The sequence below is a fragment of the Gymnoscopelus microlampas genome (assembly GCF_963454915.1).
Source record: "Gymnoscopelus microlampas genome assembly, chromosome: 20".
NCBI classification, from domain to species: Eukaryota; Metazoa; Chordata; class Actinopteri; order Myctophiformes; family Myctophidae; genus Gymnoscopelus; species Gymnoscopelus microlampas.
In genome coordinates, this window is record NC_139957.1 from 35,167,550 (window position 1) to 35,195,076 (window position 27,527).

Below are 27,527 nucleotides of genomic sequence, written 5' to 3' on the forward strand. Positions count from 1 at the left end.
TGGGCATTTCATTATAGCTTACATTTTTCAAAATAAAATCTTCACAAATAGCAGCAGAGGTTGGGGATCAGCTATTTTCATCGCGAGACACCATCATACGAAGAAGTATAAAATAGTGCCTGATTAAGTGGTCAATGAATATTGGTCATAAAGATGCTCATTAGAGTCAAAGTAAATGAGGGGGCCACATCTGCCAATTACCCCAAGTGGCAAAGTCGGTACAGCTGATGCCACACCTCTTGCCTGTGTTTATTTGATGTAGAGTGTAGATTGGAGTCCCATAGATTAAAATAATGGTATCAAATGGGGGTCTGTGGCCCAAAGCATATAAACTGGGTCCATTTGGTTCCATTTGTACACTCTCAGAGGTACGGACCCATGAATCTCCATTTGGACCCCTGGTGGTCCCTGGACCCGTCGTTGAGAAACTCATGATTTAAACCCCTTATAGTGCCTTCACGAGCCGCTCTCACATCAACATGCCATGTATTACATATGTCCCAAATCTGGCTCCGTTTGCTAGCTATTTCTGCGCAACGTGACCCTAATACGTTGTGCTGCTGAGTGTCTGGTCTTAGCTGGCTTATAAATTATTCAGGAAACGATTGCGGCTGAAAACAGACATGAACGTGGCGCGTTCAAACCGTCAGGAGGACAACGATGAGAGTTGCTGTATTTATCTCGCCCAAGGATTTTGGGTCATGGTTGTCACAAAAGTGATTGTGAGGATTCTCCCTTCCCTAGGAACGGCCCAGCACTGTGTCTGGCTGTCCCCCCACCACGCACGCACGCACGCACGCACACACACATGGACACGCACACGCACACGCACACACACACACACACACACACACACACACACACACACACACACACACACACACACACACACACACACACACACACACACACACACACAGACACACAGACACACACACACACGCCCTCCACCACCACCATCTGCCATCCCTGAGTCTGACCCTGTCATTCCATGGATAATGCATCTGACTGAGTAGCACGCTGGGTGAACACAGCACCCTCAGTCACTGGCCGTGTTCTCATATCACCTCATCACGTGTGGACGAGATGGAGGGATGGCATGGCGTTGGGGGGGGGGCAGGTGGATGAAAGGTATCCCAGGTGATGCCTCCAGAAGCCCTTCTCCCCTTACAGTCACTAGAAACCAACCCAAGCTCTCACACGCACACGCAGAGCTATCAATTCAAGGCTACTGCAAAGACAGCCCAATGAGAGTGTGGGGGGAGGCAGGGAAGAAGGGGAATGATAAAGAGAGAGAGAGTGAGAGAGAGAGAGGGGGCGAGAGGGAGCGTGTGTGTGTGTGTGAGAGACTGAGTGAGCCAGAAGAGCAGAGAGAGAGAGGGGGGATGGAAGGAGCTCTATGAGGCTGTGATATTCTCTCCTCCTGGATGTGGCTTTTTCCTCCGCGGTTTTGTCTCTTCATTGTCTGACCACACAGCGTCCCCCCGGGAGCAGACAGCCACTACGCGGGCGGACCCGTACTCTAGCTAAAGGAGCTGAGCCTGGGCATGAATCGGCCCCAACAAAGAGCCTTTGAGATGGCAGCGCGTGCTTCTGCCTGGAGGGAGGAACGCATCATGCTTTCCCAGGCAAGCGGCAGCCTGCAGTGCGCGGTTGCTTGAGAGGAGAGCCAGCCTTCCTCATCGCTGGCTGAGTGTATGTGTGTGTGTGTGTGTGTGTGTGTGTGTGTGTGTATGAGAGAGGGAGTGTGGTGTGTGTCGGCGTGTGGGGGTCTGGGTATGTGTGTGCGTGCAAGCGTGTGTAAATGTGGGTGCGCGTGAATGAGTGTGTGTCTAACAGTGTGTATGTGTGCACTCTTCGCTCGCAAGCCTTCCTGGAGGAGAGAGGCTCTCCTCATCGCTGAACGGCAAGGTAAGAGAAATGACTGCTATGTATTTATTTTCTACAGAGCCCCCGGTTTTGCTCTTTCTCCCCCCCTCTCTGTCTCTCTCTCTGTCTCTCTCTCTCTCTCTTTCTTACACACCAAATGTGTAAGTGCAGAAAGGAGAAAAAGAGGCTTAGCGTCATTGATAAAGAGTGGGCTATCGTGTGTAGCCTGGCACTATAGGCACCAACGGAGGTGGAGGAGCAGGAGAAGAATGCAATGAGGTGGCCAGGTGGTGATGGTGGTGGAGGTGATGATGATGGGGAGGAGAGCGCAGGGAAAACAAAAAGAAGCTGTCCGTGAGGATGACTGGATTGGTTTAGTGAAGGACCGCATCTCAAAGCACTGTCTTCACCCTCTGCTCACCACCCCCCCCCCCCTCACCCCCCCCCCCCCCCCCCTCTCCATCTCCATCTCCACATCCACATACCCCCCCCCCCCTCTCTCTCTCTCTCTTTTGTAAAGGAAGACAATCCCAGAATGCTGGAACAAGACTAAAAATGTGTCAGATCACGTAGACAAATGTATACTAATGCCACTGCCACGGCAGACTATACACTGCAAGGAATTGTGAAAACAAGCTTCCTGTTTTTGTCCTCGCACATTGACTCGTGCATGCATGTGTGCGTGTGCGTGTGCGTGTGCGTGTGCGTGTGCGTGTGTGTGTGCGTGTGTGTGTGCGTGTGTGTGTGTGTGTGTGTGTGTGTGTGTGTGTGTGTGTGTGTGTGTGTGTGTGTGCGCGCGTGTGTGTGTGTGTCTGCTCAGGTGAACTCTCTGGTCCATTTATTAGGCTAGTTAAATTCTAGTTATATTGAAAGGATGTCCTGAGGGATGCATTCTGAGGTGAGGGAAGGACATGAATCTGGCATGTGTCAGATCTGTTTCATCAACACCTGTGTGCATTCCCGGCGTAACAGTGGCACGCGTGGAGAGATTGCCGTAAAAGAGGCTCCAATTGCAGCATGCATGGAGACAACAATGCATGGGAAATCTGCTCGACACAGAGTTTAAAATCATATACGCGCCGCCGACGTAATGTTTCAGAGCGTGTCATTTTTTGCGTTGAAGCTGGGTGTCATCTCCTAAGTTACAATCCAGGGGACAATCCAGGGGAGAAAAAATGAAATCCAGTAGCACCTTTAAGGTTGTAGCATGCAGGCTAATCTTGAAGAAGGGAGATTTGTCTTTCCGTTAAGATACTAAATGCTCCACTGAGTATCCATGAAAGCCACAGTGTCAGTGGAGAGGTTATAGTTGTAAGTCTTACTATCATAGTTATCCTTAGTCATCAATGTGCTTCCCTCTCATATCATTCAATTACTATGGACTATGCTGGTCTCAAACGAAAGCCTGATTTATACTTCGTCTCACGAATGACTGTAAATTAGGCATAATAGTCACCTCTCTTCCAGCAAGTGCATGTAGTAACTACGGTATACAGCTAATGGATGATTCCAATCAATCAGTGACACAGACAGGAAATCCCTTTTCTTTTCAGTCTGAATCCACAGATACACTCAAAGGGAAACCATCACAATCTTCACCTTATTTACGTATACAGTACCTCTGCTCTTTATTTTTTATAGTATGTTCCATTAGCAGCCTTATAGTAACACTGAACAGTCTTCATTGTGTCTCTGGTCTAGAACGCCACCACAATTGTGCTGAAAAGTTTACCCCAGTTTGAAAACTATAATCCTCCTTACTTCCTGGTTTTAGACGCTACCCACGGTGACCATGACATCATTGTTTGCTGTGTTAATAGCAAAATAGATATCTTGACTTCAAAAAATATCAATCAAGTTGATATAATGCCAGGCAAAGACTGTATGAGGGGCGCTTGCCTCTGAAATGCATCATGGAGAATGGTTGAAATAGATAGAGGAATGTTCTTAGTCAGTATGGGTTCTATCATGAATATAGGTTTTCTTTCAAACTCTGATAATCATCAACAATGAACGGAAATACATGCAGATAAACAGTGCAAGCAATTCTGTGAGATAGGTATCTTAGCAGGTGTTGATTAAGCTGATGGTGTGATTTTCTAGAAAACAAGACTGCATGAATGCATGTGGATCTTGGACATCATGTGGCCAGCCAGCCTATGACGTCATGAGGGACTATGGAAGATGCAGCAACATCAAAACGTTATTGTCTTGCTCTGTACTCTGCACCTTTAAAAAAGCAGGCATTTAAACGTTCTGAGCTGCCCCTGTGCTTTCATTACCTTTGCTGCTGCTCCTGTGACACACCGGACCTGTCTATACCTGGCTGATGCGCTGTGGATCTCCCTTTATTGTCAATACTATGATGTCACTCATAGCCATATATTTGGGCAAAGTTTCAGCCTAATCTGACCTCCACTGACTTCCAGTATAACATTTAAGTTCTAAAATTGTTATGGCCAATTAGTGGCCTACACACAACCTTGAACCTCGTACCTTGAAGTTATTAACCTTAAGCTGAGCATGCAAAAGGAATTTGGCGCTGATCGGTCCAGTGGTGAGATTAGTCCCAGACACACACACACACACACACACACACACACACACACACACACACACACACACACACACACACACACACACACACACACACACACACACACACACACACACACACACACACACACACACACACACACACTCTTATAGACAGCTCGCCCCATATGAGACACACCATCCATCCCATCCATCCATCTTCAACCGCTTATCTGGAATCGGGTCGCGGGGGTAACAGTTCTAACAGAGAGGCGCTCCACGGCCAGTGTGGAGATATAATCTCAGACCAAGGACCAGATAAACCCCCCATCTGGTCCTTCCTTGGTCTGCCAGGGGGTCTCCTCCTAGTGGGACGTACTGTACAGTGAGGACCTCCCTAGGGAGCGGTTCTACTCCGAGTCTCTCACAGATGACTGAACTTCTCACCCTATCTCTAAGGGAGAGGCCGGCCACCCGTCTGAGAAAACACATTTCGGTCGATTGTATCCGCAATCTTATTCTTCCATGAACCACACTTCATGACCATAGGTGCCAGTAGGAACGAAGATTTCTCGCTACAGTATATCGAGAGCTTTGCCTCACCATCGAGACACCATAAAAATCAAATAGCTGGGCCCTGTTGTTATGGACAGCTATCGGTAACCAAAACACCACTGGGTATTGGTTTCAGGTTACCCGTTGATATTCAAGGAGGGGAACAAGTAAAGCCAGTGACTGAGAAGTTCTTTTAGGTGTGCACACGCAAGCAGACACACACACACACACACACACACACACACACACACACACACACACACACACACACACACACACACACACACACACACACACACACACACACACACACACACACACACACACACACACACACACACACACACACACACACACACACACACACAAACCACAACGAAAACACACATGCACACAAGAACACAGGCAAGCACACACACGTGGACATCCGCTTAGCTCTCACATCATTAGTTTTTTGGAAAGGCCCATTTGTGTGATCCACCTTAACTTCACGGTCCAGCATGGGCTAGCAGTGGTTTCACTGGCACCAGTCTCTCACTGACACATACGTGCACGCACGCACACGCACACACACACACACACACACACACACACACACACACACACACACACACACACACACACACACACACACACACACACACACACACACACACACACGGAATGCCCACATCACTATCATGTCAGCCAAGGGAGAGAGACAGCGTGCATTAACAGGCTGGGTGCAGCCAGTGGCCATGAGGCGTCAAACACTATAGATTTAAATGAGGCTCCGAGTCCAAATCAGGACAGGATGCCCTGAATCCCACTCCTCTGGGCCGGAACGCCACGCTGGGTGACGGAGCATTGGCTTCAGGATTGATACCAAGAGGTTGCAAGGTGCTGGACGTTAAAGAATGGCCGCAACTTTGTCCCCACCAGAGACATGCTGAGCAGCAGATTGGAAGAAGCAAGTACGAATTTGTTGCGTTCATGGCAATATGGGGCGAACAATAAAGCTGGCCCAGAGTCCCACTGCATGAATAAATTAGACAAAATAACCAGAGAGCGCTCTCTCTCTCTGGCTCGTCCCATTGGTCGAGCTTGATCATACGCTCATCAGCTGAGCATCAAAAAATGCTCAAAGTAATTGTGAGAGCCAGGAGCATCTTTAATTAAACAGAGTGCAAGTCTTGCAGTGCAAGTCTTGCACTGCATTCCCCTTCTCTTCTCTTGCCTATAAGCTGTTAGCAGTGCACCACACGTACTGCAATACACTTCACAGACAAAAGCCTAATTTCCTGGTTTTGGGAGCGGCGGCGTGTTGAATGAGTTGGGGCATGTGTCAGCAGCATCGCTACAGAAGCCCCATAAAAAATCCTGGGGCCCGGGAAACGTTGCTTTTACAACGTCGTTATGGCAAGGTGTCGAGAGCGGACAGCGACTACACAGCTTTTACTGTGTATTATTTCGTTATGCCTGATTTGTTCTTGGTCGTGCGCCGTGTCGCGCCAGCCTGGAAACGAGACGAATCTGCCAAAGCTAAAAAATAAATGCCAGTCGGGCCATGCCAGGCTAGTGTCGCGCATCGGAAATAGACGATCTTTAACTAGTAGATCGTCTATTTCCGGTGCGCGACACCTGCGCACAACTAAGTATAAATCAGGCATTAGTTATCTACAGGTTGTCCAGGCTGGTGGGTTGCTGTTGTTGGGAGGTAAAGAAACAAACTATTCTTTCAGACTTTTTGGGCACTGCCATTTGCAGTCCGCCTTTTGTCTTTGAGGTACACAACACAGGTATCAGCATCGAGTTTGTGAGACAGATCATATACAGTGATAATGTTTTCTGTCACTACATCCACGTATTTGTTTTTTAAGCTCCCAAGCCACAAAAAGGTGCCAAATCACAATTAGTACCTTTGTTTGCACCTCCAACACAGTCATGGGACCTCGGTTCCCTTGCCCTGTTCGAGGGCGTGACGTCACTGTAGCTAAAATAATACCTTTCTTGACCATTTACTCTGCCTGGTGAGTCTGTGTCAATATATGACAGGAGACAGAATGATGTATGTTCTCAGTTAGCCTGACTGTCCTCTCCTCAAATCCTTCCTAATTGCTGCCTCGCTTGTTTACAGCAGACGACACCCAAGGTGACGGAGGAAAGAGTCAGGTAGCCCATCGAGAGGCATAACAACAGACCCACCACCAGACAACCTCATTGTCAGGATAGTGACAGCTTTCACTCAATGTCTGGTCCATCTATTCTGTCTATCCAACACTCTCCCTCTTGTACTACTTTCCGCTCTTCCTCCCCCTCATTTCCCTCCTCTGTCCCTTCCCTCGCTTCCTCTCCATCTCTCCGTGTCTGTCACTGTGTGCCTTCATCAGTGTCCCGGCTCTGCTCTGCCTCTCGCTTTCATGCCCCCCTCCTCTTCGTTCCCTGCCTCCCGTCGACATTAACATGGGAGTGATGTGTGCTCACGCTCCGCTGTCTGCCCTTGAAGTTGTGACGACCCACAGTTGTGAGGCAGTGGACGTCGTATTCTTTCACGTTTATTTTACTATTCACTATTCATTCATTGGAGTCGGGTAACGTAAATATGACAGGGAAGCTCCTTGATCGTTCATTTTCTTCAGAATTGCTGGGCCAACGGAGGATGCCCTCTCGACCTTCGAGGCATTTCTAACTTATACGTCAAATGGTCTGCATTTCTATAGAACAGGGCTATTAAACTGGCGGCCCGCGGGCCCCCAAGAGGTCCAAACCGACCCCCCGGGTGATTTTGAGAAAAATAAATATAGTATGACCATTTATTTACTTATGTAGCCTCTCTGATGCCGCCCTCACCACTCACGCTGTCTGCACCTGTCGCCTCCTTGCCGGTGAGCTTGTTGCGTTTAGCATAACAATAGACGGCAGTTTACCTCACTGCCCGCCGCTCTCGCTGTCTGTACCTGTCTCCTAAAATTTCTGTCTCACAACATCCTTATTGTGCAACAATGGAAACTAGAATAGTGCGCTGCACTCCTTGGAGGTCAGATCTCCGCAAGGCTGGGTTGCCTACCCAGAGTTGTGTCAGTTGAGGGGTGCAGCGGACAGGACATGAGGGGGGGGGGGGGGGGCTGAGTGGTTGGTGAGCCCGCCTGGGAAGCCAGAGGCCTTGGTTGTACCAGGTTCGATTCCAGGCCAGAACAGCAATGTTTCGATGTGTGTCCCAGAGCAAGACTCTTAACCCCTAATTGCTCCCCGAGCACCGTAGAATGGCTGCTCACTGCTCCTAGTTGTTAAAGGATGGGTAAATGAAGAGGACAAATTTCACGTATGTGCAAATACACAGTGAAAAAAAAAAAAAAAAAAAACAACGAGTGGGGACTATTCTATAAGTGGAAGTGCTTTTGGACGTGCGCTGTATAGATGCCCCGTAACATGCTATTCCAAATAGGGGATGATTGGATGTTGCATTCATGATAAATCCATTTTGACTGTTTTTCATCTTTTCTTTGTTTTGTAAGGGTAGGCGAAATAAGCTATGGTTTCAGCCTATACCTTTTTGGTCAGAAATGTTTTTCTTTTATTATCATTTTTCTGTAATGAAAATGACAACATCTTAACTGGGCTTGCAGGTGACAGACAACTAAATGACGACATGAAAATAACAACTGCTCAGAAACTGGTGCTGACAGCTGGTTAAAGCCAAGAGATGTGGTGTCTGAAAGCATCGAGTGAAAAATTAGTGACACTGCGACACGTAAGCAAAAGGCGTTGTGTTGTATTGAGTGTCGAATTCCATTTGAAGAAAAAGAAACAAAATGTGTCATGTGAAACATTTTACATCAGGGACAGTATTCTATATCTATGTCTGCTAATGTTGCCTATTTCAAATGGTTTATTCATTGAAAGGATGGGTCTCCCACAACAAAAACAGCATTGTTTTCTCATCACAAATGCCTGCGACTGTAATACCATACCAATCACAAAAGTAATCTTCTTCACATTAAACGAAATTCATAAAGTGAGACGCTGCAGTTATAGCAGAGACAGGTTGAAACAACAAAGCAGGCAGTTACAGCTGTGGGAGTATACAGGTGTGCATTCGCGTGTGCGTCCGCACGTGCATCTGCTCGTGCATTACATTTGTGCATTACATGTGTGCATCCACCGGTCTGTTCGCTCGTGCAACAACATTTATGGCCCGCATAAAGCATTTTGCTGGCCCGTGGCCGGAAATGAGTTTGACAAAGTGCCTTTCTCCAAAACCCTTTGCAATGTGCGTTACTGTACAGTACATTCACCCATTCACACTTTGAATGGCAGCAGAGGCAACCATGCAAGGCACCCAACCTGGTCATCGGGCGCAGTTATGGATTCAGTGTCTTGCTCAAGGACATTTCAACATACTGCAAGGATGAGACTGGGATCTAACCGGTGCACCTCCTCAGCCACTGCCACCGCCCACAAGGGGTTTGAGAGACGCACATGACGTGCCGCACAAGCTGCATGACATTTGAAACACCCCAAGAGATGTGGTGGGCTGTCACTGTGAATGGGCCGTCGGCGGGGTGGACATGAATCACCTCAGGTCAATGTCCAGTGTTTAGACACTCTAACGTCATGTTGTAAGATGGACTACTGATGTAGCTGCTTTGTAAATCCGTTAACCGATACGTTGCCGGCATCACTTGTGTACTGACCTTGACTTCCTTTGGCACCTGTTCCCATTTCGGGGGCCACCCAAACATTATTGTTCATGAAGTATTTAGTGAAAGTAGTTCATAACAGTCGCTGCAGGAGACCTTGGGTGTGCTCTATATAGATTCCCTCAGAGATACTCACGGAGATTCTGTCAGAGATAGTAATTCATAGCGAAGTCTTGAGAATGTTGGTATCTGACCTTCCAGCTGCCAAGCTTTATGCCAGACTACTTGCATGAAATATGTATGGAAGCAAACGTGCCATTCTGTGTCATTGAATCTGCCTTATTACGTCTCTCTCAAAGTATAAAATTCATCACAACCTTGCATGTGTTTCGTTTCCCCTACCCTGTCCTGTCAGTAGAGGTGACATCAAAGAGACAGCGGACATGTCCGGCGATGAAACAACTGCATTAATTTAACCACTTAAACCCTATATACTTCATTGACCTGGGTACCCCAGGGGTCTGTCCTTGGGACACTCCTTTTACCCCCCTCTACAACAGATCTCAAACAGCCATTTCGACACGCTGTGAGCTTATAGATCGTCTATTTTTGCCGAATGTTTGCCTATTACGTCATGCCCACAATAGGGCCACTAGGGTTCAAGTGGTTAAATCACAAACACTTGCTATTGTACTGTCCAGTCACGTCCAGCTCAGGTCTACCTTGCCCTCACATTCTGTGAGTGTGTGTGTGCGTGCGTGCGTGCGTGTGTGTGTGTGTGTGTGTGTGTGTATGTGATGTGTATCTGCGAGTGTGTGTGTGTGTGTGTGTGTGTGTGTGTGTGTGTGTGTGTGTGTGTGTGTGTGTGTGTGTGTGTGTATGTATGTGATGCGTATCTGCGAGTGTGTGTGTGTGTGTGTGTGTGTGTGTGTGTGTGTGTGTGTGTGTGTGATGTGTATCTGCGAGTGTGTGTGTGTGTGTGTGTGTGTGTGTGTGTGTGTGTGTGTGTGTGTGTGTGTGTGTGTGTGTGTGTGTGTGTGTGTGTGTGTGTGTGTGTGTGTGTGAGACGTGTATCTGCGAGTGTGTATATGTGTGTGCGAGTGTGTTCGCCAAGCACGATGAAAAGATGACCCACCCCCTCTTGAGAAGCAAGGCAGTCTCATTACACTCAAAGGGCAAAGCGGTCATCATAATGAAGCTGAGAGAGGAGTGATCTCTGAGCCCTCAGCGCTGCACTGCAGAATCCAAAAACAGCAGTTGAGACCTTGATGCCACGTATCTGTGTCACTAGTAGACAGATAGAGCCTGTGTAATTCAGCATAGCTGGATTACTGATTCGTGCACTGGAAAACACCCCCACCCCCCCACACCACCCCCCAAAAAGAGGATTACCTCATATCCATCTACCAACCCCACCTCGCTATTTGACACACATCTGCAAAACAAACACGCGTCTGGTGGCGTCTGGGGGTTGCGCTGTGTCCTAAAATTAGATCAGCGAAGGACTGGATGCCATACTAATCCCGCGAGCATAGTTACCTGCACTATCCCTATATCTGCATTGCCTGCCAACAAAAAGAGAAAGAGAGAGAGAGAGAGAGAGAGAGAGAGAGAGAGAGAGAGAGAGAGAGAGAGAGAGAGAGAGAGAGAGAGAGAGAGAGAGAGAGAGAAAGAGAAAGAAAGAGAGACAGAGAGAAACCAACGTTCAGCAAATCCAATATCTGCCGTTTCTCCCGATCCGATCAAACTCAAGCCCAACTTGTGCTCGGGGGATAAAGTGTGGCAGGGTGACGCGGGGATGCAAGAGTACGATGGAGCTGTGAGGGAAATTACATCATCTTGATTCTTTTCGTTTCCATATTTAGACTTCTGGTTTCAGACAATTTTGCAGTAATGCACGTTTTGCTGATGTTTTATACTTAACCACTTATACCCTATTTTATACTTAGGACTATTTGATAATAGCCAATCTACAAGATCACAATGCATTACGATGCTACGTGTTGTGATAGACATCTGTTATTTTTAGATTTCTTTGAAATTGGGGCTTTTTATGCCTTTATTAAAGGCAAAGGCCATCAGGATCGGTACTCAAACCCACGACGCGCTGTAGGTGCCCGGACCGCTACACCAGCGGTCCGGGCCAAAATGTCAGTTTTTGTATGTTGCTATGGCAGTGGTTCTCAAACCTTTTCATGTCAAGGGCCCCCAAAATGTTATGCATTTGGCCACCGACCGGCATCTCAAAATATGTTGTTCCAGGAACCCCCAGAAGCAAAGATTTGAGTAAAACATTTTAGCTTTGAGAAATAGAAGGTCTACAAGCTCAGCGTGGCACGAAGTGAGGATCTATGAGTTTGAATCCGGCTACCGTCTTGTCTCACGCACACGTCTCTCCTTTCTCTCTCTGCCCTTGGTTTCCTGTCTCTCTACAATGACCTGTTTGAAAATAAAAGCATAAAATGCCAAAAATACTTCTAAAATTAAATTTGTTGATCTAGGGCACCCACCACCGCAGGGACCTAGGTTCAATTCCTGGCTGCAGTGGCCCTGGCTGGGCCCGGCCAGCGCTCCAATGATAAACACTGTTGCTGGTGAGGGATCATGTCCTTTAGGGCTGCAAGTGCAACTATCAATTATTCTATTGATTATTCTTTCAATTAATTAAATAATCGAGAATTAATCGATTAACAACTTATGTCCTATTTCGTATAGTGGAAGGGGCGGGGGGGGGCGGGGGGGGCGGTGGTCTCATGCCATTGTTTTGAATTTGATTCATTTATCTCTTTTCTTGACTTTTTATGCCATGTACTGTAGTACTTTGAGATAAGTGTCTGTGTATTATTGTGTATTATTAATTTATTTTATACTTCGGTGCACAACTGTGTCATGCACGAATAGTGAGCTAGGGGAGAATGGGGGGAACTTCCGAGAGCATTTCACTTTCCCAGTGAAACTCCTCTCTGTCAGGTGGAAAGAAGCGGCTGGTGACTCCATGTGTATCGGAGGAGGCGTGTGGTTTTCTAGTAGTTCCCAAACAGTGCTGTGCAGAGGCACACTGGTGTGCCGTGACACTATTCCAGGTGTGCCTTGGGATTCTGTGAAATTATTACTGCAATATACTGTATTCTAACTATACAAAAAGTTATGAATATATATATTTCCCAATATACAGAGCCAATTTCCGTACCCCTTTATTTTTGGGGCGGTCTAGCCGCCCCCTATAAGTGAGTTTTGGACACCGACCAAAAAATGTGTGTACCCCCTAACCCTTCCATTGTTAATGCAAATCGATACTTTTTTCATATCAGCCAATCACATTACAGCTAGTGTCATCACCACTAACTGTAATGTGATTGGCTGACTTTGCAAATTCAGGACTGTGATTGGCTAGCGAAACACATGACACATGTGCAGCCCTATGAATAGCAGTATGGACTTTAAAAAAAGTCATTCATTTAAAGTGAGTCATGTTGTGATGACCACACACCGCCCATTTCACACTGGGTGTGATTTTTTTATTTTTTAAATAGTGAAAATACTGATTTACAAGCTCACAACAACCAATCTACAGGCTCACAACATTGCATGTTGTGAGCCTGTAAATTGGCTTTTTCCACCATTTCTTTAAAACATTTACAGCGTGATAAGAGTGATTACACGTATCATAGAGGCTATTTTGCAGGTACATGCCTTGAAATTGTGACTTGCCCTTTGGTGTGCCTTGGGCAGGTGCCACAGTGCACATGGGGGGTTGGCAATGACTAAGTTGGGGAGAGAAATGGTTAAAAATGTGTTACTCTTCAATGCCGCAGTATGAATATGAGCAAGGCAGGTATTCCGGTCTGTTACTTTTCTGTTATTATTCCTTGCGCAAGCAGTGAACAGATAAAAATAGCACAATTTTAGAATGACCTCATCCTCTTTGGGTTTTGACATCCGTGACAGCAGACGCCAGAGTTTTGCTTCAGCACTTTGATAGATTCAAGACAAGACCACTGAGGCATAGGGTCAAGTCCCTGCAGTCCAGCGGGATGTGTCCAGAAAGCATGATTATGCACTGTGCAAGTTCAGCTATTGCCCAATGGGCTTAGAAATCAATGGCATATTGTTATCAAGACAGTCATAAGCTTGGTGGATTCAGAGAGGTCGATATGAGGCCAGATGCATGTGATTACAGCTTGTAAATCAATAATTGCATCTACTTTTCAATTCATTTCATCCAGGCATGAATCAACGGTATGTGCGTGCGTTTATGCTTAGTTCCAATAACATGGTGCTTAGCTTGTATTTCCAGAGCTTTCGTACAGAACTAGTGGTCCAGAGTGAATAATGGATACCGTGGTGATGTTCAGCTACAGTATCTGCTGTTTTCAGTGGTGGAAGAAGTATGCAGATATTTTTTACTTAATTAAAAGTAGCAATACCACAATGGAGAAAGTACAAGTCCTGTATTCAGAAGTTTCTTCAGTAAAAGTACCAAAGTATTGGCATCAAAATATACTTAAAGTACTAAAAGTTAAAGTACTTATACAGAATGTCCCATTTCACAAGTTCTTTTCAAAAGTTTTCAAAATGTGTCAAAATCTTTCCAAAATAGGTGATTAATAATTAATCACAATGCGTCAGAATGCGATGTGTTGTGAGCGTGTAGATCACCTACTTTCTAATAGACTAAGAATTAATAATGTTAATTGGTTAATTTTATATTGGATTTGTAATAACAATCTAAATCTACAAAGTAACCTGTAGTTTTCAAATAATGGAAGTGGAGTAAAAAGTACAATATTTCCGTCTGAGATGTATTGTAGTTAGAAGTATTGAAAAATATACTCAGGTAAAGTAAAAGTAGCTTAACAGTACTTGAGTAAGTAGTTACTTTCCTGCACTGCATGGCTGTTTTGAATCGATGACGCCTGATAAAGTCCCACGTGAATCAGCCGTATTATTTGCGATGGTATCTCCCTGTTATGACTGGCAGTGGCAGTGGAAGACTGTAGCAGTTTGCATTTCACTCATGAGTAAATATGGATTGATTTGCTTGTACAGGATACACAAGCTCTACGCGTAAATATTTAGACGGGCAACGCCAAACATCTGCACTTACTGTAGAACAGCTATTCGCCCGAATGATGACAGACATGGTCTGCTGTTTACGTATGCTTTATTCAAAAAGCAACCACAACCGGTGCTTAAAAGCCTTTTTGTGTCCCTTTGAAGGATAACCATGGTCCCTGTCTCTCCATGGCATTCAGGCTCAACTAACTCAGTACTCCCCCCCCAGAGCACATAATTTCCCTGTCAGGTAGAATTAAACTCCTTCCCAGTTCCCATCACCACATTACGTACATAGGGAGACGGGAGTGCATAGAGCGCTGCACTTACGCAACACTTAGGATATTGGTCCTGTGATTGAATTAGCCTTGGGGGGTGGGGCATGTTTATCCCCCCGTGCCTACGCTCTCCTCACTCCCTTCTGTTAATGAGTCAGGTTAGAGCTTTTGCGAGCACGGGTCCTGACCTCCTCCTGCCTTTGGTGCCCGGCATGAGGCATCCGGGTCAGTGATGTGCGGTTACACAATGACGGAGCTCATAACAGGGGCCTGACTGAGGCTGATTAGAATAGCAGATCTACAAGCTCACAAAGTGTTGCGCTTCGACGCGTTGTGAGCTTGTAGATAGACTACTTTTGGTGCGCGACACCCGCCCGCAACTAAGTACAACTCAGGCTTGAGGGGCAGAGGTGGAGGGAGCCACTGATAGAGTGAGCATCCTGCTGAGCACAGGACACCCACGGACCTCATTTCCTCGCCTCTCCCACCGTTTCACGGCGCATGATGGGAGATGCTATCTGATCTACGGAGGGCACCTTGCCGATCTGTGCGGTGGTCACATAACGTACAAACCATAGGTTCCCCACAACAGGCCGTACTTAACTTGAATAAACCTGGCATCCCTATTTTGGACTTGTCATCCCTATTTTTGGTGTACATTTTACGATTTTCTTTTCAGAAAATGTAAACAAAAAAAACTTTAAAAAAAGCTTAAAATGTGTGTTGTGAGCTTGAAGATCAGCTATTTTCACAACTCATCTTACCAGGAATTGGTTAACAGATTGTAACATTTGCCATGTGGCGAGGAATATTACATAAAACAACAACAAATATTAGATCTGTTTACATCTGTTTATCTCTGTTATGATGATATAACGCTGGCTTGGTATTTAGAATAGCATCTGGCATGCCCTAAATGGCACAAACTAGATGAAATTGTACTACTAATAAGACTTAAATGTGAGTGCTTATCTCTCAGTACAGCTGTGCAGCTGAGGAAATGAGATGTAATGCATTTAATTACTTTCTGCCTTCCAGAATGAAAAAATAGACATACAGCAAAAGACAGCACGGCCCCTATTACAGCCACTCCGCATTTAGTGGCGGGCCAAACATAGAGTCATCCATCTGAGGACAGAGTGGTTAGATTCTCAGCAATCAAAGACACCCAACTCTGTAATTAACATGGCTTATGAGGGGGTTATGCTGAGGCTATGAAGAATGGCCTGCCGTAACTTGTTTGTGTGCATTTTTTAAATGTGTGGGTTCATGGCGATCGCCCAAATTAAGTTATGTGTGTATGTGTGTGTGTGTGTGTGTGTGTGTGTGTGTGTGTGTGTGTGTGTGTGTGTGTGTGTGTGTGTGTGTGTGTGTGTGTGTGTCAGTCCATGCCCGCATGTCCCTGAGCGTGCACGTGTTGTACATCGCTCACTAATGCATTGAAAGCCTGTGGGTACTGGCCTGCCTGGCCGTATGTTCGTCAGTAAAAGGGCACAGAGAGAATGAATGAGCTTTAATTGAGGAGATATCCTTCATTACACATGTGCGCACGAATCCTCCCACTCTCCTCTGAGACAGGCTCAGCGGAACAAGGGCTAGTGACAGGCAAACGATGCGGTCTGGAACCCGCTTGGAGACAGATCTGCTTTTAGACAGATGGCTTCGATCCTTTCCCCCGTGCTCTCTCTCTCTCTCTCTCTCTCTCTCTCTCTCTCGCTCTCCTCTCACACTATAGAAGACATCTGCAAGGCAGATTTCAGCTGAATATGTCCGTTCAAAGTGCAGGGCCTAGAGGAGAGCGGTCAGTCCATGTCTGCGGCCGTAGCTCATTTGAATAGGCTTACATTTCGAGACCTAATCTTTTTTCTTTTTTGCATGTGTGCTTCGTTTGCGTTTTGTGCTATGTGTCAAGGCCTGTCTGAATTTCTCATGCAGAGCCGACCTGACGCGGGCAAGCTGTCACTCGCGTGGACCTGAGGATGTTTCGCAAGAAGAAAAAGAAGAGGCCCGAAATCTCCGGGCCCAAGAACTTCGAGCACCGGGTCCACACCTCGTTTGACGTCAAGCGGGGCTGCTTCATAGGCCTGCCGTCGCAATGGCACAGCCTGATAGAGAACCTACGCCGGCCCAAACCCATGGTGGACCCGTCGAGGATCACAGAGGTGGAGCTGAGGCCCAAGAAGGTACAGCCGTGCTAAACAATACTTTTTATTGATCCGTTCCTGTGACCTTTCGTTGAACTGCACGTCATAATTAACTGCTATGCCTAATATAAACTCAGCCCTTAAGCCCTATACACTTCATCGAATAACGAAAATAGCTTACAGCGGATCACGCGTTAGTATATTCACTATTTTGGGAATCTCTTTTTTTTTTTACAAAAACAAAAACTAATTTGTCTATAATGCCATGGCCAAAATAGGGACGCTAGGTTGAAGGTGGCCTATGAACTTTTCACAAAGAGTTCTTTGTAACAAAAAAAGCCGTCCCATAAACAGTAAATACGCGCTATTTATTCTACAAACGCACCAGAAAGTGTACCCGTCCTTCAGTGCTGCAGAGGCACCCTGCTGTCCCTCAGAAAATGGCATAATCCTGTGATGGCAGTGCAGAAGGCCAGGCCCTGCACCCCCCCTCGCTGTCATATTGCTTTCTTATCTATCACGGGGCTGGGCTAATGACCCTGCTGTGTACACTGACTGTACAACGTTGAATCCTCCGAGGGATGCAAGATTTATTACTCCATGCAGGCAATTAATAACGATCCATGGTGCCTCCCCACAGATGTCAGGCAGAGGGGATGAAAAGTGCAGGTACAGCAAAGGAAATGCCAGTGAGCGATAAAGCCTGCAAATCTCAGGATTTCTACGCTCTGCGGAGCACTCTGTCTGTTCCGTTTACGGCCCCCGCCCTCAAATAAAAAATAAAAATAAAAAAGGAGAAAACACACAACATTTTTATTACCAAGGGATGTGGTCGGCACTGTGCAATATGAGAATCATCACGTCAGCTTTTAGGTGGGATTTATGGTTTTAATAGCATCATCAAGATGAGATTGCTGTTGTTCGACAGACTCATACAATGTAAATAACACAGCATGCCAGGCTGACCAAATATCAGCTGTATTTGAAAGAACACATATCACTCAAGTGGACAGGGAGGAAAAACTTGATTGCCTTAACCACTTTCAACCTGGCGTCCAGATTTTGGGCATGCCAGTATTGGCCAAAAACTATTTTTTTCTTCGAAATAGACGATCTACAAGCCAACAACACGCCACGGCCACAATGAGAGGCACTGTGAGCTTATAAATCGGCTATTTTTGCTGCACGACAGTGTCATACGAAAAAGTATAAAATAGGGCTTAAAACTGTCATCCTTCCTTCCTGCAATGCATGATCTGAACATCGGTCCCCTGCCCAAGCTGATAATACAGAAAGCTGTTTGGGAAGAGGATAAATAGTATTTTGAGCTTCATGCAATTCCACTTGTCAACCTAAGCACAGTATAATATAAATGTTTCAATTGTGCTGGCAGACCTATACAGAACTACAACCAGCACAGTTTGTTAGTTATATTGTATTTCAATACTCTACCATATATCAAAATATAATTGTATTCACAAAACAAAATAGCCGATCTACAACTGCACAAAGCATCGCACACATATTGTGAGCTTGTAGATCGACTATTTTCGGCAAAGACACTTGGTGTACAACTACAGGGTAAGAATATATAGTCCAGACCTACCCCAGTCAACTAAGTATTAGTTTAGTAGTTTTAAGCGGTTAAAATCAATTCAGACCATTTTATAATGGCATCTTCCAAAACAAGAGCCAATTGGGTCATTATCACCTGCCACTGTCCCCTTCCTGGGAGGCACTGGGTGACATGTTGGCTGACCTCAGCCCCCTGTGCAGCTCAAATGGCACCAGACCAGGCAGAGACAGACGAGAGGAGATGTTGAGTGACTGTAAACTGAACAACCATTCTACCCAGAGACTGACTAAAAGATGCCACTGGGCGTCCTCTCTGATAGGTTCAACAGTAAATGCCACCTCCTGCTTCATGTCAGTGTCGTCATTCTCTGCCAGGGGGAAGTTTAGGCCCTTTGTGTTCACCAGTCTGATGCCTAATTTATGCTCCATCGGACAATGGTGTCGCGCACCAAAAATAGCACATCTGAAATGTGCAATATAGGGGGAGTTGCATAGGCTGGCTGAACAATATTCACCCTATTCACTACCGTGTCCCCTCAAATATTTTGCAGTGTACATTTGTCACTGCATTGTCACCACAATCCATTTGGGGAAAGTCTCAAGTCTGTGTATCTGAAGAATGACAAAGATGTCCTTAGCTGCTTCTCAGGTCTAAATTTAACTGGGCTTCCGAGTGATGATTATGTCATGCTCATTATTCCCCTCAGCACAAACTCCACGCGCTCTCCATAATGTGACCACAGTGTGACGAAGATTAATGCCTTCTCTCCCCTCTCAGACCATCGTGCGGGGGAGCATGATAGGCCACGGTGACTACATCGCGGCCATGATCAACGACATGAACCGTCTGTCCGTGACCAGCTCCAACTCCCTGAGGAAGAGCAGCCCCTCGTCCAGGAAGAGAGCCCAGTCCCTGGGTCGGCTGGGGGAGGTCAAGGAAGGGGACACCTACCAGTACGAGGGCCTGACCCAGGATGATGAGGATGAGGACGAGGATCCATCCCAGCAGCACTGGAGGGAAAAAGCCAGGCACATCCACAGCGAGACAAACACTCCCTACCTGGGCATGAAGAAGAGCATCACCCTCCAACCCAACGGCGTCCTGCCCAGGGCCAAGTCCACCTATGAGGTCAGCGTCAACTCCCTGGACGGTCCCCTGCATCCCCCCGCCCAGTTACAGCCCACCCAGCCACGTAGCCACGGGCCTTACATGAGCAGCGAGGTGAGCACTCCCCAGGAAAGAGTGGTGTGGCGGAGAGACTTCCAGCTGCCAAGGGGGGTCCCACTTAACCAAAGACCCATAGCATGTTTCTATAGCCCAGCTATGACTGTCCAGCAGCCCCATGGAGACCTGGGGGGATACACTACGGACTTCCGCACCAATTTACCACTCTACATGCACTCACACAACAGCCCTGGGAGGCCATTCTCCTCTTATGATCTGAAGGTAAGCCTGAATACCGTCAGGTGGAAACCTACTGTGTCCAAAACTGTTTTATTTTCTAATATCTTAAGGAAATGGAACAAGGAACTTGTGTTCCAATGGATCCAATGTGTCACAAGCGGACAGATTTAACCACTTTCACTTTCAACATTTTCCAAAAATAGTGCAAATAAAAGATCTACAAGTTCACCACACATAGCATCCCGACATTGCTACTCTTGCACGACACTCTTGTACGATGAATTCAATTACGAAAAACTTTAAAAGTTCCAATATGGAGATACAAGGTTTCTGCCCAAAATCAACAATATATGAGACTCTGCTTGGTTTATTGATGATACAATAATCTCAGAATACATGCATGCATAATTCATTGATCACAATGCGGAACTGCTATATCAATTATTTCATGATATGAGAATAGATACGGTTTGGGATTTAGATTTATCGTAATATTGTTAAACAGCTTGTAAAAGCAATGAGCACTGAGACAAATCCGATTTTAAACAGATTCTGATTAAATGCAGCATTACAGTAATGTGATAGAATTTGCTTATTAGACTGTTCTAGCTGTTTGGTCATCACATCACTAATGATCTAAAACCTTTTTCTGAAAGTACCAATAGTCATCCCCAAAATAGAATCACGTTATTGATAGAAGTAATAGTTAAAAAAGTGTCATATTTGATTTTGTCAATATTACCCAGCTCTACTGTACATATTATTAATCTGCTTCTTATCAAATTGTTTTGATTTGTATTAATCTGCTTATTGCAATAAACTGCAAGTTGAGGCATATTTTCACATGTGTTATAGGGGGATCCCATTCATGCCGAAGCCGTCAAATTCTTCCCCGTCTTCCACGGCCAATCACACCGCTTTATGCCGTAGATGACTGTTCAATTAAAGCTGTGGGGTATTTTATTTGATGGCCATAAAATGTGATTTGCGAGTTCGAAGTCCCCGCGTGCTTGTAAGCGTCGCAAGATGCTATGTTTGGCAAGATCTCAAGGGGACATTTGGGTCCCTGTGGCAACATCTTTGTGTGGGGCATATCAGGTGAAATGGATGCATAGTGTGACAATGAAGGATGTGATTTAAATTCAGTTATAAAGCGGAGCAGGGACCCTGGGCATGTGGCCAATTTTCTCTGACACCCCTCCCCCCTCTCCCTCTTATCTTGCAGGCAGAGTCTGCTGTGAGGTACCACTCCAGCTTCCTGCCCACTGGCACCAGCAGCCCTTTGGTCAGCGGCATCAGGCCGCAAAGAACCGTCCGCTCCTCGGCCAGCTACACCCTGGGCCTGTCCCCTAACATGGGCCTGAGACCCAACGGGCCAGAACCCTTCCTGAGACATTCCGGCTGCCCCAACCCTTCTTACGTCATGCAGGACAGCCCGTCGCAGCCTCGGCCGTCCCCGCCGGGCTCCCTGGCCACCAGTCCGCTTGGCACCTGCTCCCCGGCCTTCAGACCCCAACAGCACCCTTCGCCCAGGCCGCCCCCGGATCCGCCCAAGGTGACCCATGAGCAGTTCAAGGCCGCCCTGCAGATGGTGGTGGACAAGGGAGAGCCGCGGTCTTACCTGGAGAACTTTGTGAAGATCGGCGAAGGCTCGACGGGGGTGGTGTGCATCGCCCGGGAGAAGCACAGCGGCCGGCAGGTGGCAGTGAAAATGATGGACCTGCGGAGGCAGCAGAGGAGAGAGCTGCTCTTTAACGAGGTACAGTGTTCTAGACATCAGTGGTTCTCAAAGTGGGGTTCTGGGTCCCCCAAGGGTGCTTGATGGGGTCCCAGGTGGTCCCCAGCAAAGAAAGGAGCAATTTAAACACTTTAAACACGCTTTTCATATTTTGACTATTTTGAAATAGCAGACATACAAGCTTGTAGATCTGCTATTTCTGAAAAATCTTGACAAATATTTTCTTATGGGATCCCTGGCCTGCACAAAACCTTAGATGGTAGTCCACGGCCTAATACGTATTAATTTGGGGGTCCTTGACGTAAAAATGTTTGAGAACCACTGATATACATTACAACACCTATAGTACAAACCTGGCAGCTCCATCTCAAAGCGCCACACAAGTAACAAATCACAACATAACACTTGTTTATTATTTGAAAGCTTGCTTGCTTACATCTGTTGAAGCTTCTGGGTTAGAGTTCACTTCATGGTAGGTCTTTTCCCCGGCTTTTTGATTCTACTTGTTGTTTCGATGACCATGCGTACATGGTGGGGTGTCCCTGCAGGTGGTGATCATGAGGGACTACCAGCACAGGAACGTGGTGGAGATGTTCAAGTCGGCCCTGGTGGAGGAGGAGCTGTGGGTTATCATGGAGTACCTGCAGGGTGGAGCACTGACCAACATTGTGTCTGAAACCAGGTACAACTACTTAGACCCCAACATCAACCAGCAATGGAAGAACCTAATTTGTGCATTTTGGTTAACCACTTAAGCCCTATATTTGTCAAATAACAAAAATAGCCGATCTACAAGCTTGGAGATGTTTTTGGGCGGTGCAACCGCCCCTATATGTGAGGTTTGGACCCCCACCCATTGCACCCCCCCAACCCTGCGCTGTGATTGGCCACCATTGTACCCCCCTAACCCTGCACCCTGATTGGCCACCATTGTACACTGGTTGACTCTATTCAGGACTGTGATTGGCTAGTGAAACACATGACACATGTGCAGTCCTATAAATAGGACTGTGCACTTAAAAAAAACACATTTATTTTTTTAAGTGAATCACCCACTGTGATGACCACTGTGACCACACCGCTCACTTCACACTGGGTGTGATTTTTTTTTAATGTTGGACATTTTGATTGGAAAAATAATGATCATTTGGAAATATTTTGAAGATGTTTGTCTATAACATACCCAAAATTGGGATGCCAAGTTGATTGTCTGTTTGTGAATCTATGATTCACAAACAGCTTAGCAAATTGTATGATCCAGATAAATACTCACAACCGATTGGGAGTGCAGGAATCAAGTATGTTGCAGACAGTGCATTCAGTCTAGTTATGATGAGATCATCTTTAATAACTAGTTCAACCACAAGGTGGTAGTATGGTATTGACTCAGTGAACCAGAGGTGTTGTTGATTCTGGTACAGTAGTAAAACGTTGCATCACAAAGAATCCCCTTCAGTCTCATCCCGGAATTCAAACCACAGCCGAAAATAACGTCTCCCTCCGGGGAACATGATAATTCAATAACATAATGCAATTTGTGCATGTTGAAATGACATGTGGGGGAGTCGATGCTGGACGAAGAATTTGATTTGGTGTCGCTGTTGTGGCGTTCAATACAGCATGCATCAAAAATAAGGGAAACATATTGATCCGCAGTAGCAGAAGGTGGAAACTTCCAAAGTAAATTAACTTTCCTTTCTGTTTTAGATTCTTAACAACCCTGCTGGTTTACTCTCAGAGGATGAGCCCAGAATCGGATCTGTGGACTCATATGGGACATTTCTCCCAAGCCGACTGCTATTAAATAAGCCAGCTGTCACAGCTAGTGCTCATCAAATATTAAGATCACTGTATCGACAGAACTGTCTGGAATGAAACCCCTTTGCTAAATTACACCTCCTTCTGGCTTCAAGTCATATTTTTAACATGATCGATATCTTGCTAAAATGAGAAGTGGAGCGATTGGCTCAAGCTTCTGTGTTGAGGTATCTCTTTTTGCCACACTGTGCTATACAGTACTGCATGGCTCTCCCACCTGAGCCCATTGTCATCATAAATCGCATTTGTATGAGGGGATTGTATGTGATGGCTAATTCTGCAGTACTTTTTAATCTCAAGGACCCCCAGTTTGGCACACTCTCAGAATTACAGACCTGTAAGGGTCAATCCGGTTCCTATATCAATAATTTAGAATCCCCTCAAGGACCCCTGGGGGTCCCCAGAAACCACTTTTATAACCACTGGCCTACTTTATAGTCCGTATTTAATTGGGCTTAACCATTTTATTTGGAACACTTCCAGAAATGTTTTAATCTTAAAAAGAAAATAGTAGATCTTCAAGCTCACAACACATCACATTTGTCATATGATGAAGGGCTTATAGGTCTTTAGAGAGAACAGGACTCGTAACTTGTAATAGTTTGTCTCAGTTTCTGCTCTATACAAGAATTCTGTCTGTGCTGCTGTCTAAAATATGAACTGTAACATAAAATGCTTGGCTCTTATTTATGTGCTATAGCAGCTACAGTACAGTATGTTTGATTTATGATACAGGAATATTTTACTTCAAACACAGGGAAGCTTTTCACTTGTTTTCAAGTCTGGCAGACTTTCTTATTGTCTGCCTGCGGCATGATGACGCATGGATTTAAGTGTATTCTTCTGAAGCAGTTATTACAGCAACACCCACTAAAGAGTGTACATCTAATGTAGAGTGTCTCTGTGTGTGTGTGTGTGTGTGTGTGTGTGTGTGTGTGTGTGTGTGTGTGTGTGTGTGTGTGTGTGTGTGTGTGTGTGTGTGTGTGTGTGTGTGTGTGTGTGTGTGTGTGTGTGTGTGTGTGTGTGTGTGTGTGTGTGTGTGTGTGTGTGTGTGTGTGTGTGTTGCCCCTCAGGCTGAGTGAAGAGCAAATTGCCACAGTGTGTGAGGCGGTTCTGCAGGCTCTGGCATACCTGCACTCACAGGGAGTGATCCACAGAGACATTAAGAGTGACTCTATACTGCTCACACTGGACGGGAGGGTATGATAACATACCTCTATCAACACTGTAAAATCATTCCTGTTCATTTAACTCTGAGTGTACAAATGGAACCAAATGAAAACTCATGATTTTACTGTGTAGCAAGCGCTCCGCTTTTCAAATGGGGCTGCACTTGAAATGTTTCATATTTGTGATTACATAAAAAAATCACAATATGCCATGTTGTATTATGAATGAGCAACCATTTCCAAACGCCCCCACAGATCAAGCTGTCTGACTTCGGCTTCTGTGCCCAGATCAGCAAGGACATCCCTAAAAGGAAATCGCTTGTGGGGACACCATATTGGATGGCTCCCGAAGTCATCTCCAAATCTCCATACGGCACCGAGGTGAGTAGTTGCGCATGAACATCTCATGTTCATTAAAACTAACAGTCTGTGCATTTTATGTACTCTCCCGATGGACAGAGTTAATCGCAATAATGTCCAAACTACAACAAAGATCACGCCGGATCTTGTGTCCAATCCAGTTCACCATATGCTTCAAATGGTGCCGTGGCATTAGTCCATAGCCTCACAAAAACTATGCTTAAACCTAACCTCACACTAATCAAAACTTTGACTATTCTCTAGTCTGACTATTGGGACGTCACTAATGAGCATCCCCCACTTCAAATAGCTTTAGTGACATTGTCCTACCCGGCACCAGGGTCTAAATTTCTCAATGGAAGAATAGGGAGACCACCTCCAACCACTGTAGAGGTAGCTTTATATTGTATTCACATACCCTATACAGATTGGTTAATTAAAATAAGTCCCAGATTGTAGCTTTAAATGCCCACAGGAGAAATCTGTACTTTGACGATTTACACTTGAAAGCTGAGGGTGATTGTGGAATGGTTGTGCCAGGTGGATGTGTGGTCTCTGGGTATCATGGTGGTGGAGATGGTGGACGGAGAACCTCCCTACTTCAGTGAGACCCCAGTAGCTGCTATGAAGAGACTGAGAGATGAGCTGGCTCCTACAGTACGCAACCCCAGCCAGGTACGTATGAGAACTGTCGAGCAGTTTATAACAGAGAATCACAGCAACATAGGCTACAACAACATACAAACATAACCCCAACCAACCAAACCCCTAAACCTGAGTCTTTTACTAATTGTAACATTAGCTCTAAACATGACTTTCGTACCACAGGGGACCTGAAAATCTCCAGTCAAGTTTGACTAGTTTCCCTTGTGGGGATTTTTGCTCCCCATGAGGATAGTAATCTACTGAGTAGACCCCGCCCCCCCCCCCACACACACACTTTTTAAGACGACCCTCTCCCCTTCTGTCCAGGTCTCTCCAGTGCTGAAGGACTTCCTGGATCGTATGTTGACCCGGGACCCGATGGAGAGAGCCAGTGCCACGGACCTCCTGGAGCACCCCTTCCTGCTGCAGAGCGGCTCTCCCCAGTGCCTGGTCCCCCTAGTGGAGCAGTACCGCAAGCGCATGTCCCGCTGCTGACCCTCCCGACGTCTACCTTCAGTCGGACCAATCCAGCCAGGCTGTGGATCTACAGGCCCCGGGTCCGAACACCTATAACAGCCAATGGGAGATCGGCTCCTCCACAGAGAGCACCCAGACAGCATGGTGCTGCTGGAGGGATCGCGGCAAGACAGCAAGTTTGGTTGACGGACACGGCATGGGCTGCTTGGCCTTGAAAGAATAGCACTTAAGTAGTGAGTTAAAGGCATGCATGTAAGCATTGTTCCTCACGTCTCAACTCAGCTTGAGCCAACCTGTGATGGGATTCCTATGACATCCAGTGGGATTTCTCTTAACACGCCCTGCGGTGCATAATCGATGGATAATAATGAAACGCAAAATACCACGTAACTATGAACACGCACTACACACGAAGACTGTCCATAGCGGGTAGCCTACATGTGAAGCTTAACCACTTTAACCCTGGCGTCCCTATTTTGGGCATGTCATTATAGGCGCAATTTGTAAACATTTTTCAAACATTTTCCAAATTTTCCAACACATTTTTAAACATTTCCAAAATTTTCCAAAACATTTACAAACAATTCCACCTTTTCCTTTCCTTATTTTTTTAAATAGAGAAAATAGACGACCTACAAGTTCATGGCGTGCTGTGAGCTTGTAGATCGGCTATTTTCGCTATTCCATCGTACGACGACTTATATAGGGCCTGAGTGGTTAAAGCTTGTGATTCGAACCATTGCATCTCATTGAGACATTTTTGAGGAGAGAGAGAGAGAGAGAGAGAGCTTAACACGAGGTACCTCAGCACATCCACACTCTAGTGGTGGAAACCAGACTATAACCTGATCAGTGGACGCTTTCAACCTGAAAATGGGCTCTTTTGCATGGCCAAATGGAGGCGCCACTGGCCTGATGATGATGTGAATGCTTGAATATGTGTTACACTGGGATATAAGAGAAAAGCCTCCATCTCTCTGTAATTAATGGGTAGATGAATGCCCAGCTGCTACTGTTGGGCTACTGGAAAAAACATAACGGAATTATTCCTCCTTTTGATATTTATAGTTTCTCTCCAAAAAGGTATTGTGTTTAGTTTGTATGATGTGAATAAGGTTTCATTTTAGACTATGGACTTGAAACGTAGCAGACAAAACACATGTAAATATAAATTCTGTATATTAGAACCTTGCTGATCCACTGTAGTAAGTTATACGAGATGAATTCAAAAATGTATTTCATTTTATTTTGGAAGTGTGCTGTAAGTGTGTGTGTGTGTGTGTGT

General features: G+C 45.9%; 1 protein-coding gene across 1 annotated transcript; it reads left to right on the top strand.

Annotated features, from left to right (window-relative positions):
• The first annotated feature begins 1,387 nt into the window (after positions 1-1,387).
• On the top strand, positions 1,388-27,508 carry pak6 (p21 (RAC1) activated kinase 6). The gene is made up of 9 exons (XM_084045155.1): positions 1,388-1,911; positions 16,847-17,094; positions 19,409-20,077; positions 21,261-21,794; positions 22,322-22,455; positions 24,665-24,791; positions 25,016-25,141; positions 25,661-25,795; positions 26,093-27,508. Exons 2-9 carry the CDS (start codon positions 16,891-16,893, stop codon positions 26,258-26,260), a joined length of 2,097 nt encoding a protein of 698 aa, XP_083901281.1. The 5' UTR covers positions 1,388-1,911; positions 16,847-16,890; the 3' UTR covers positions 26,261-27,508.
• Positions 27,509-27,527: the final 19 nt, after the last annotated feature.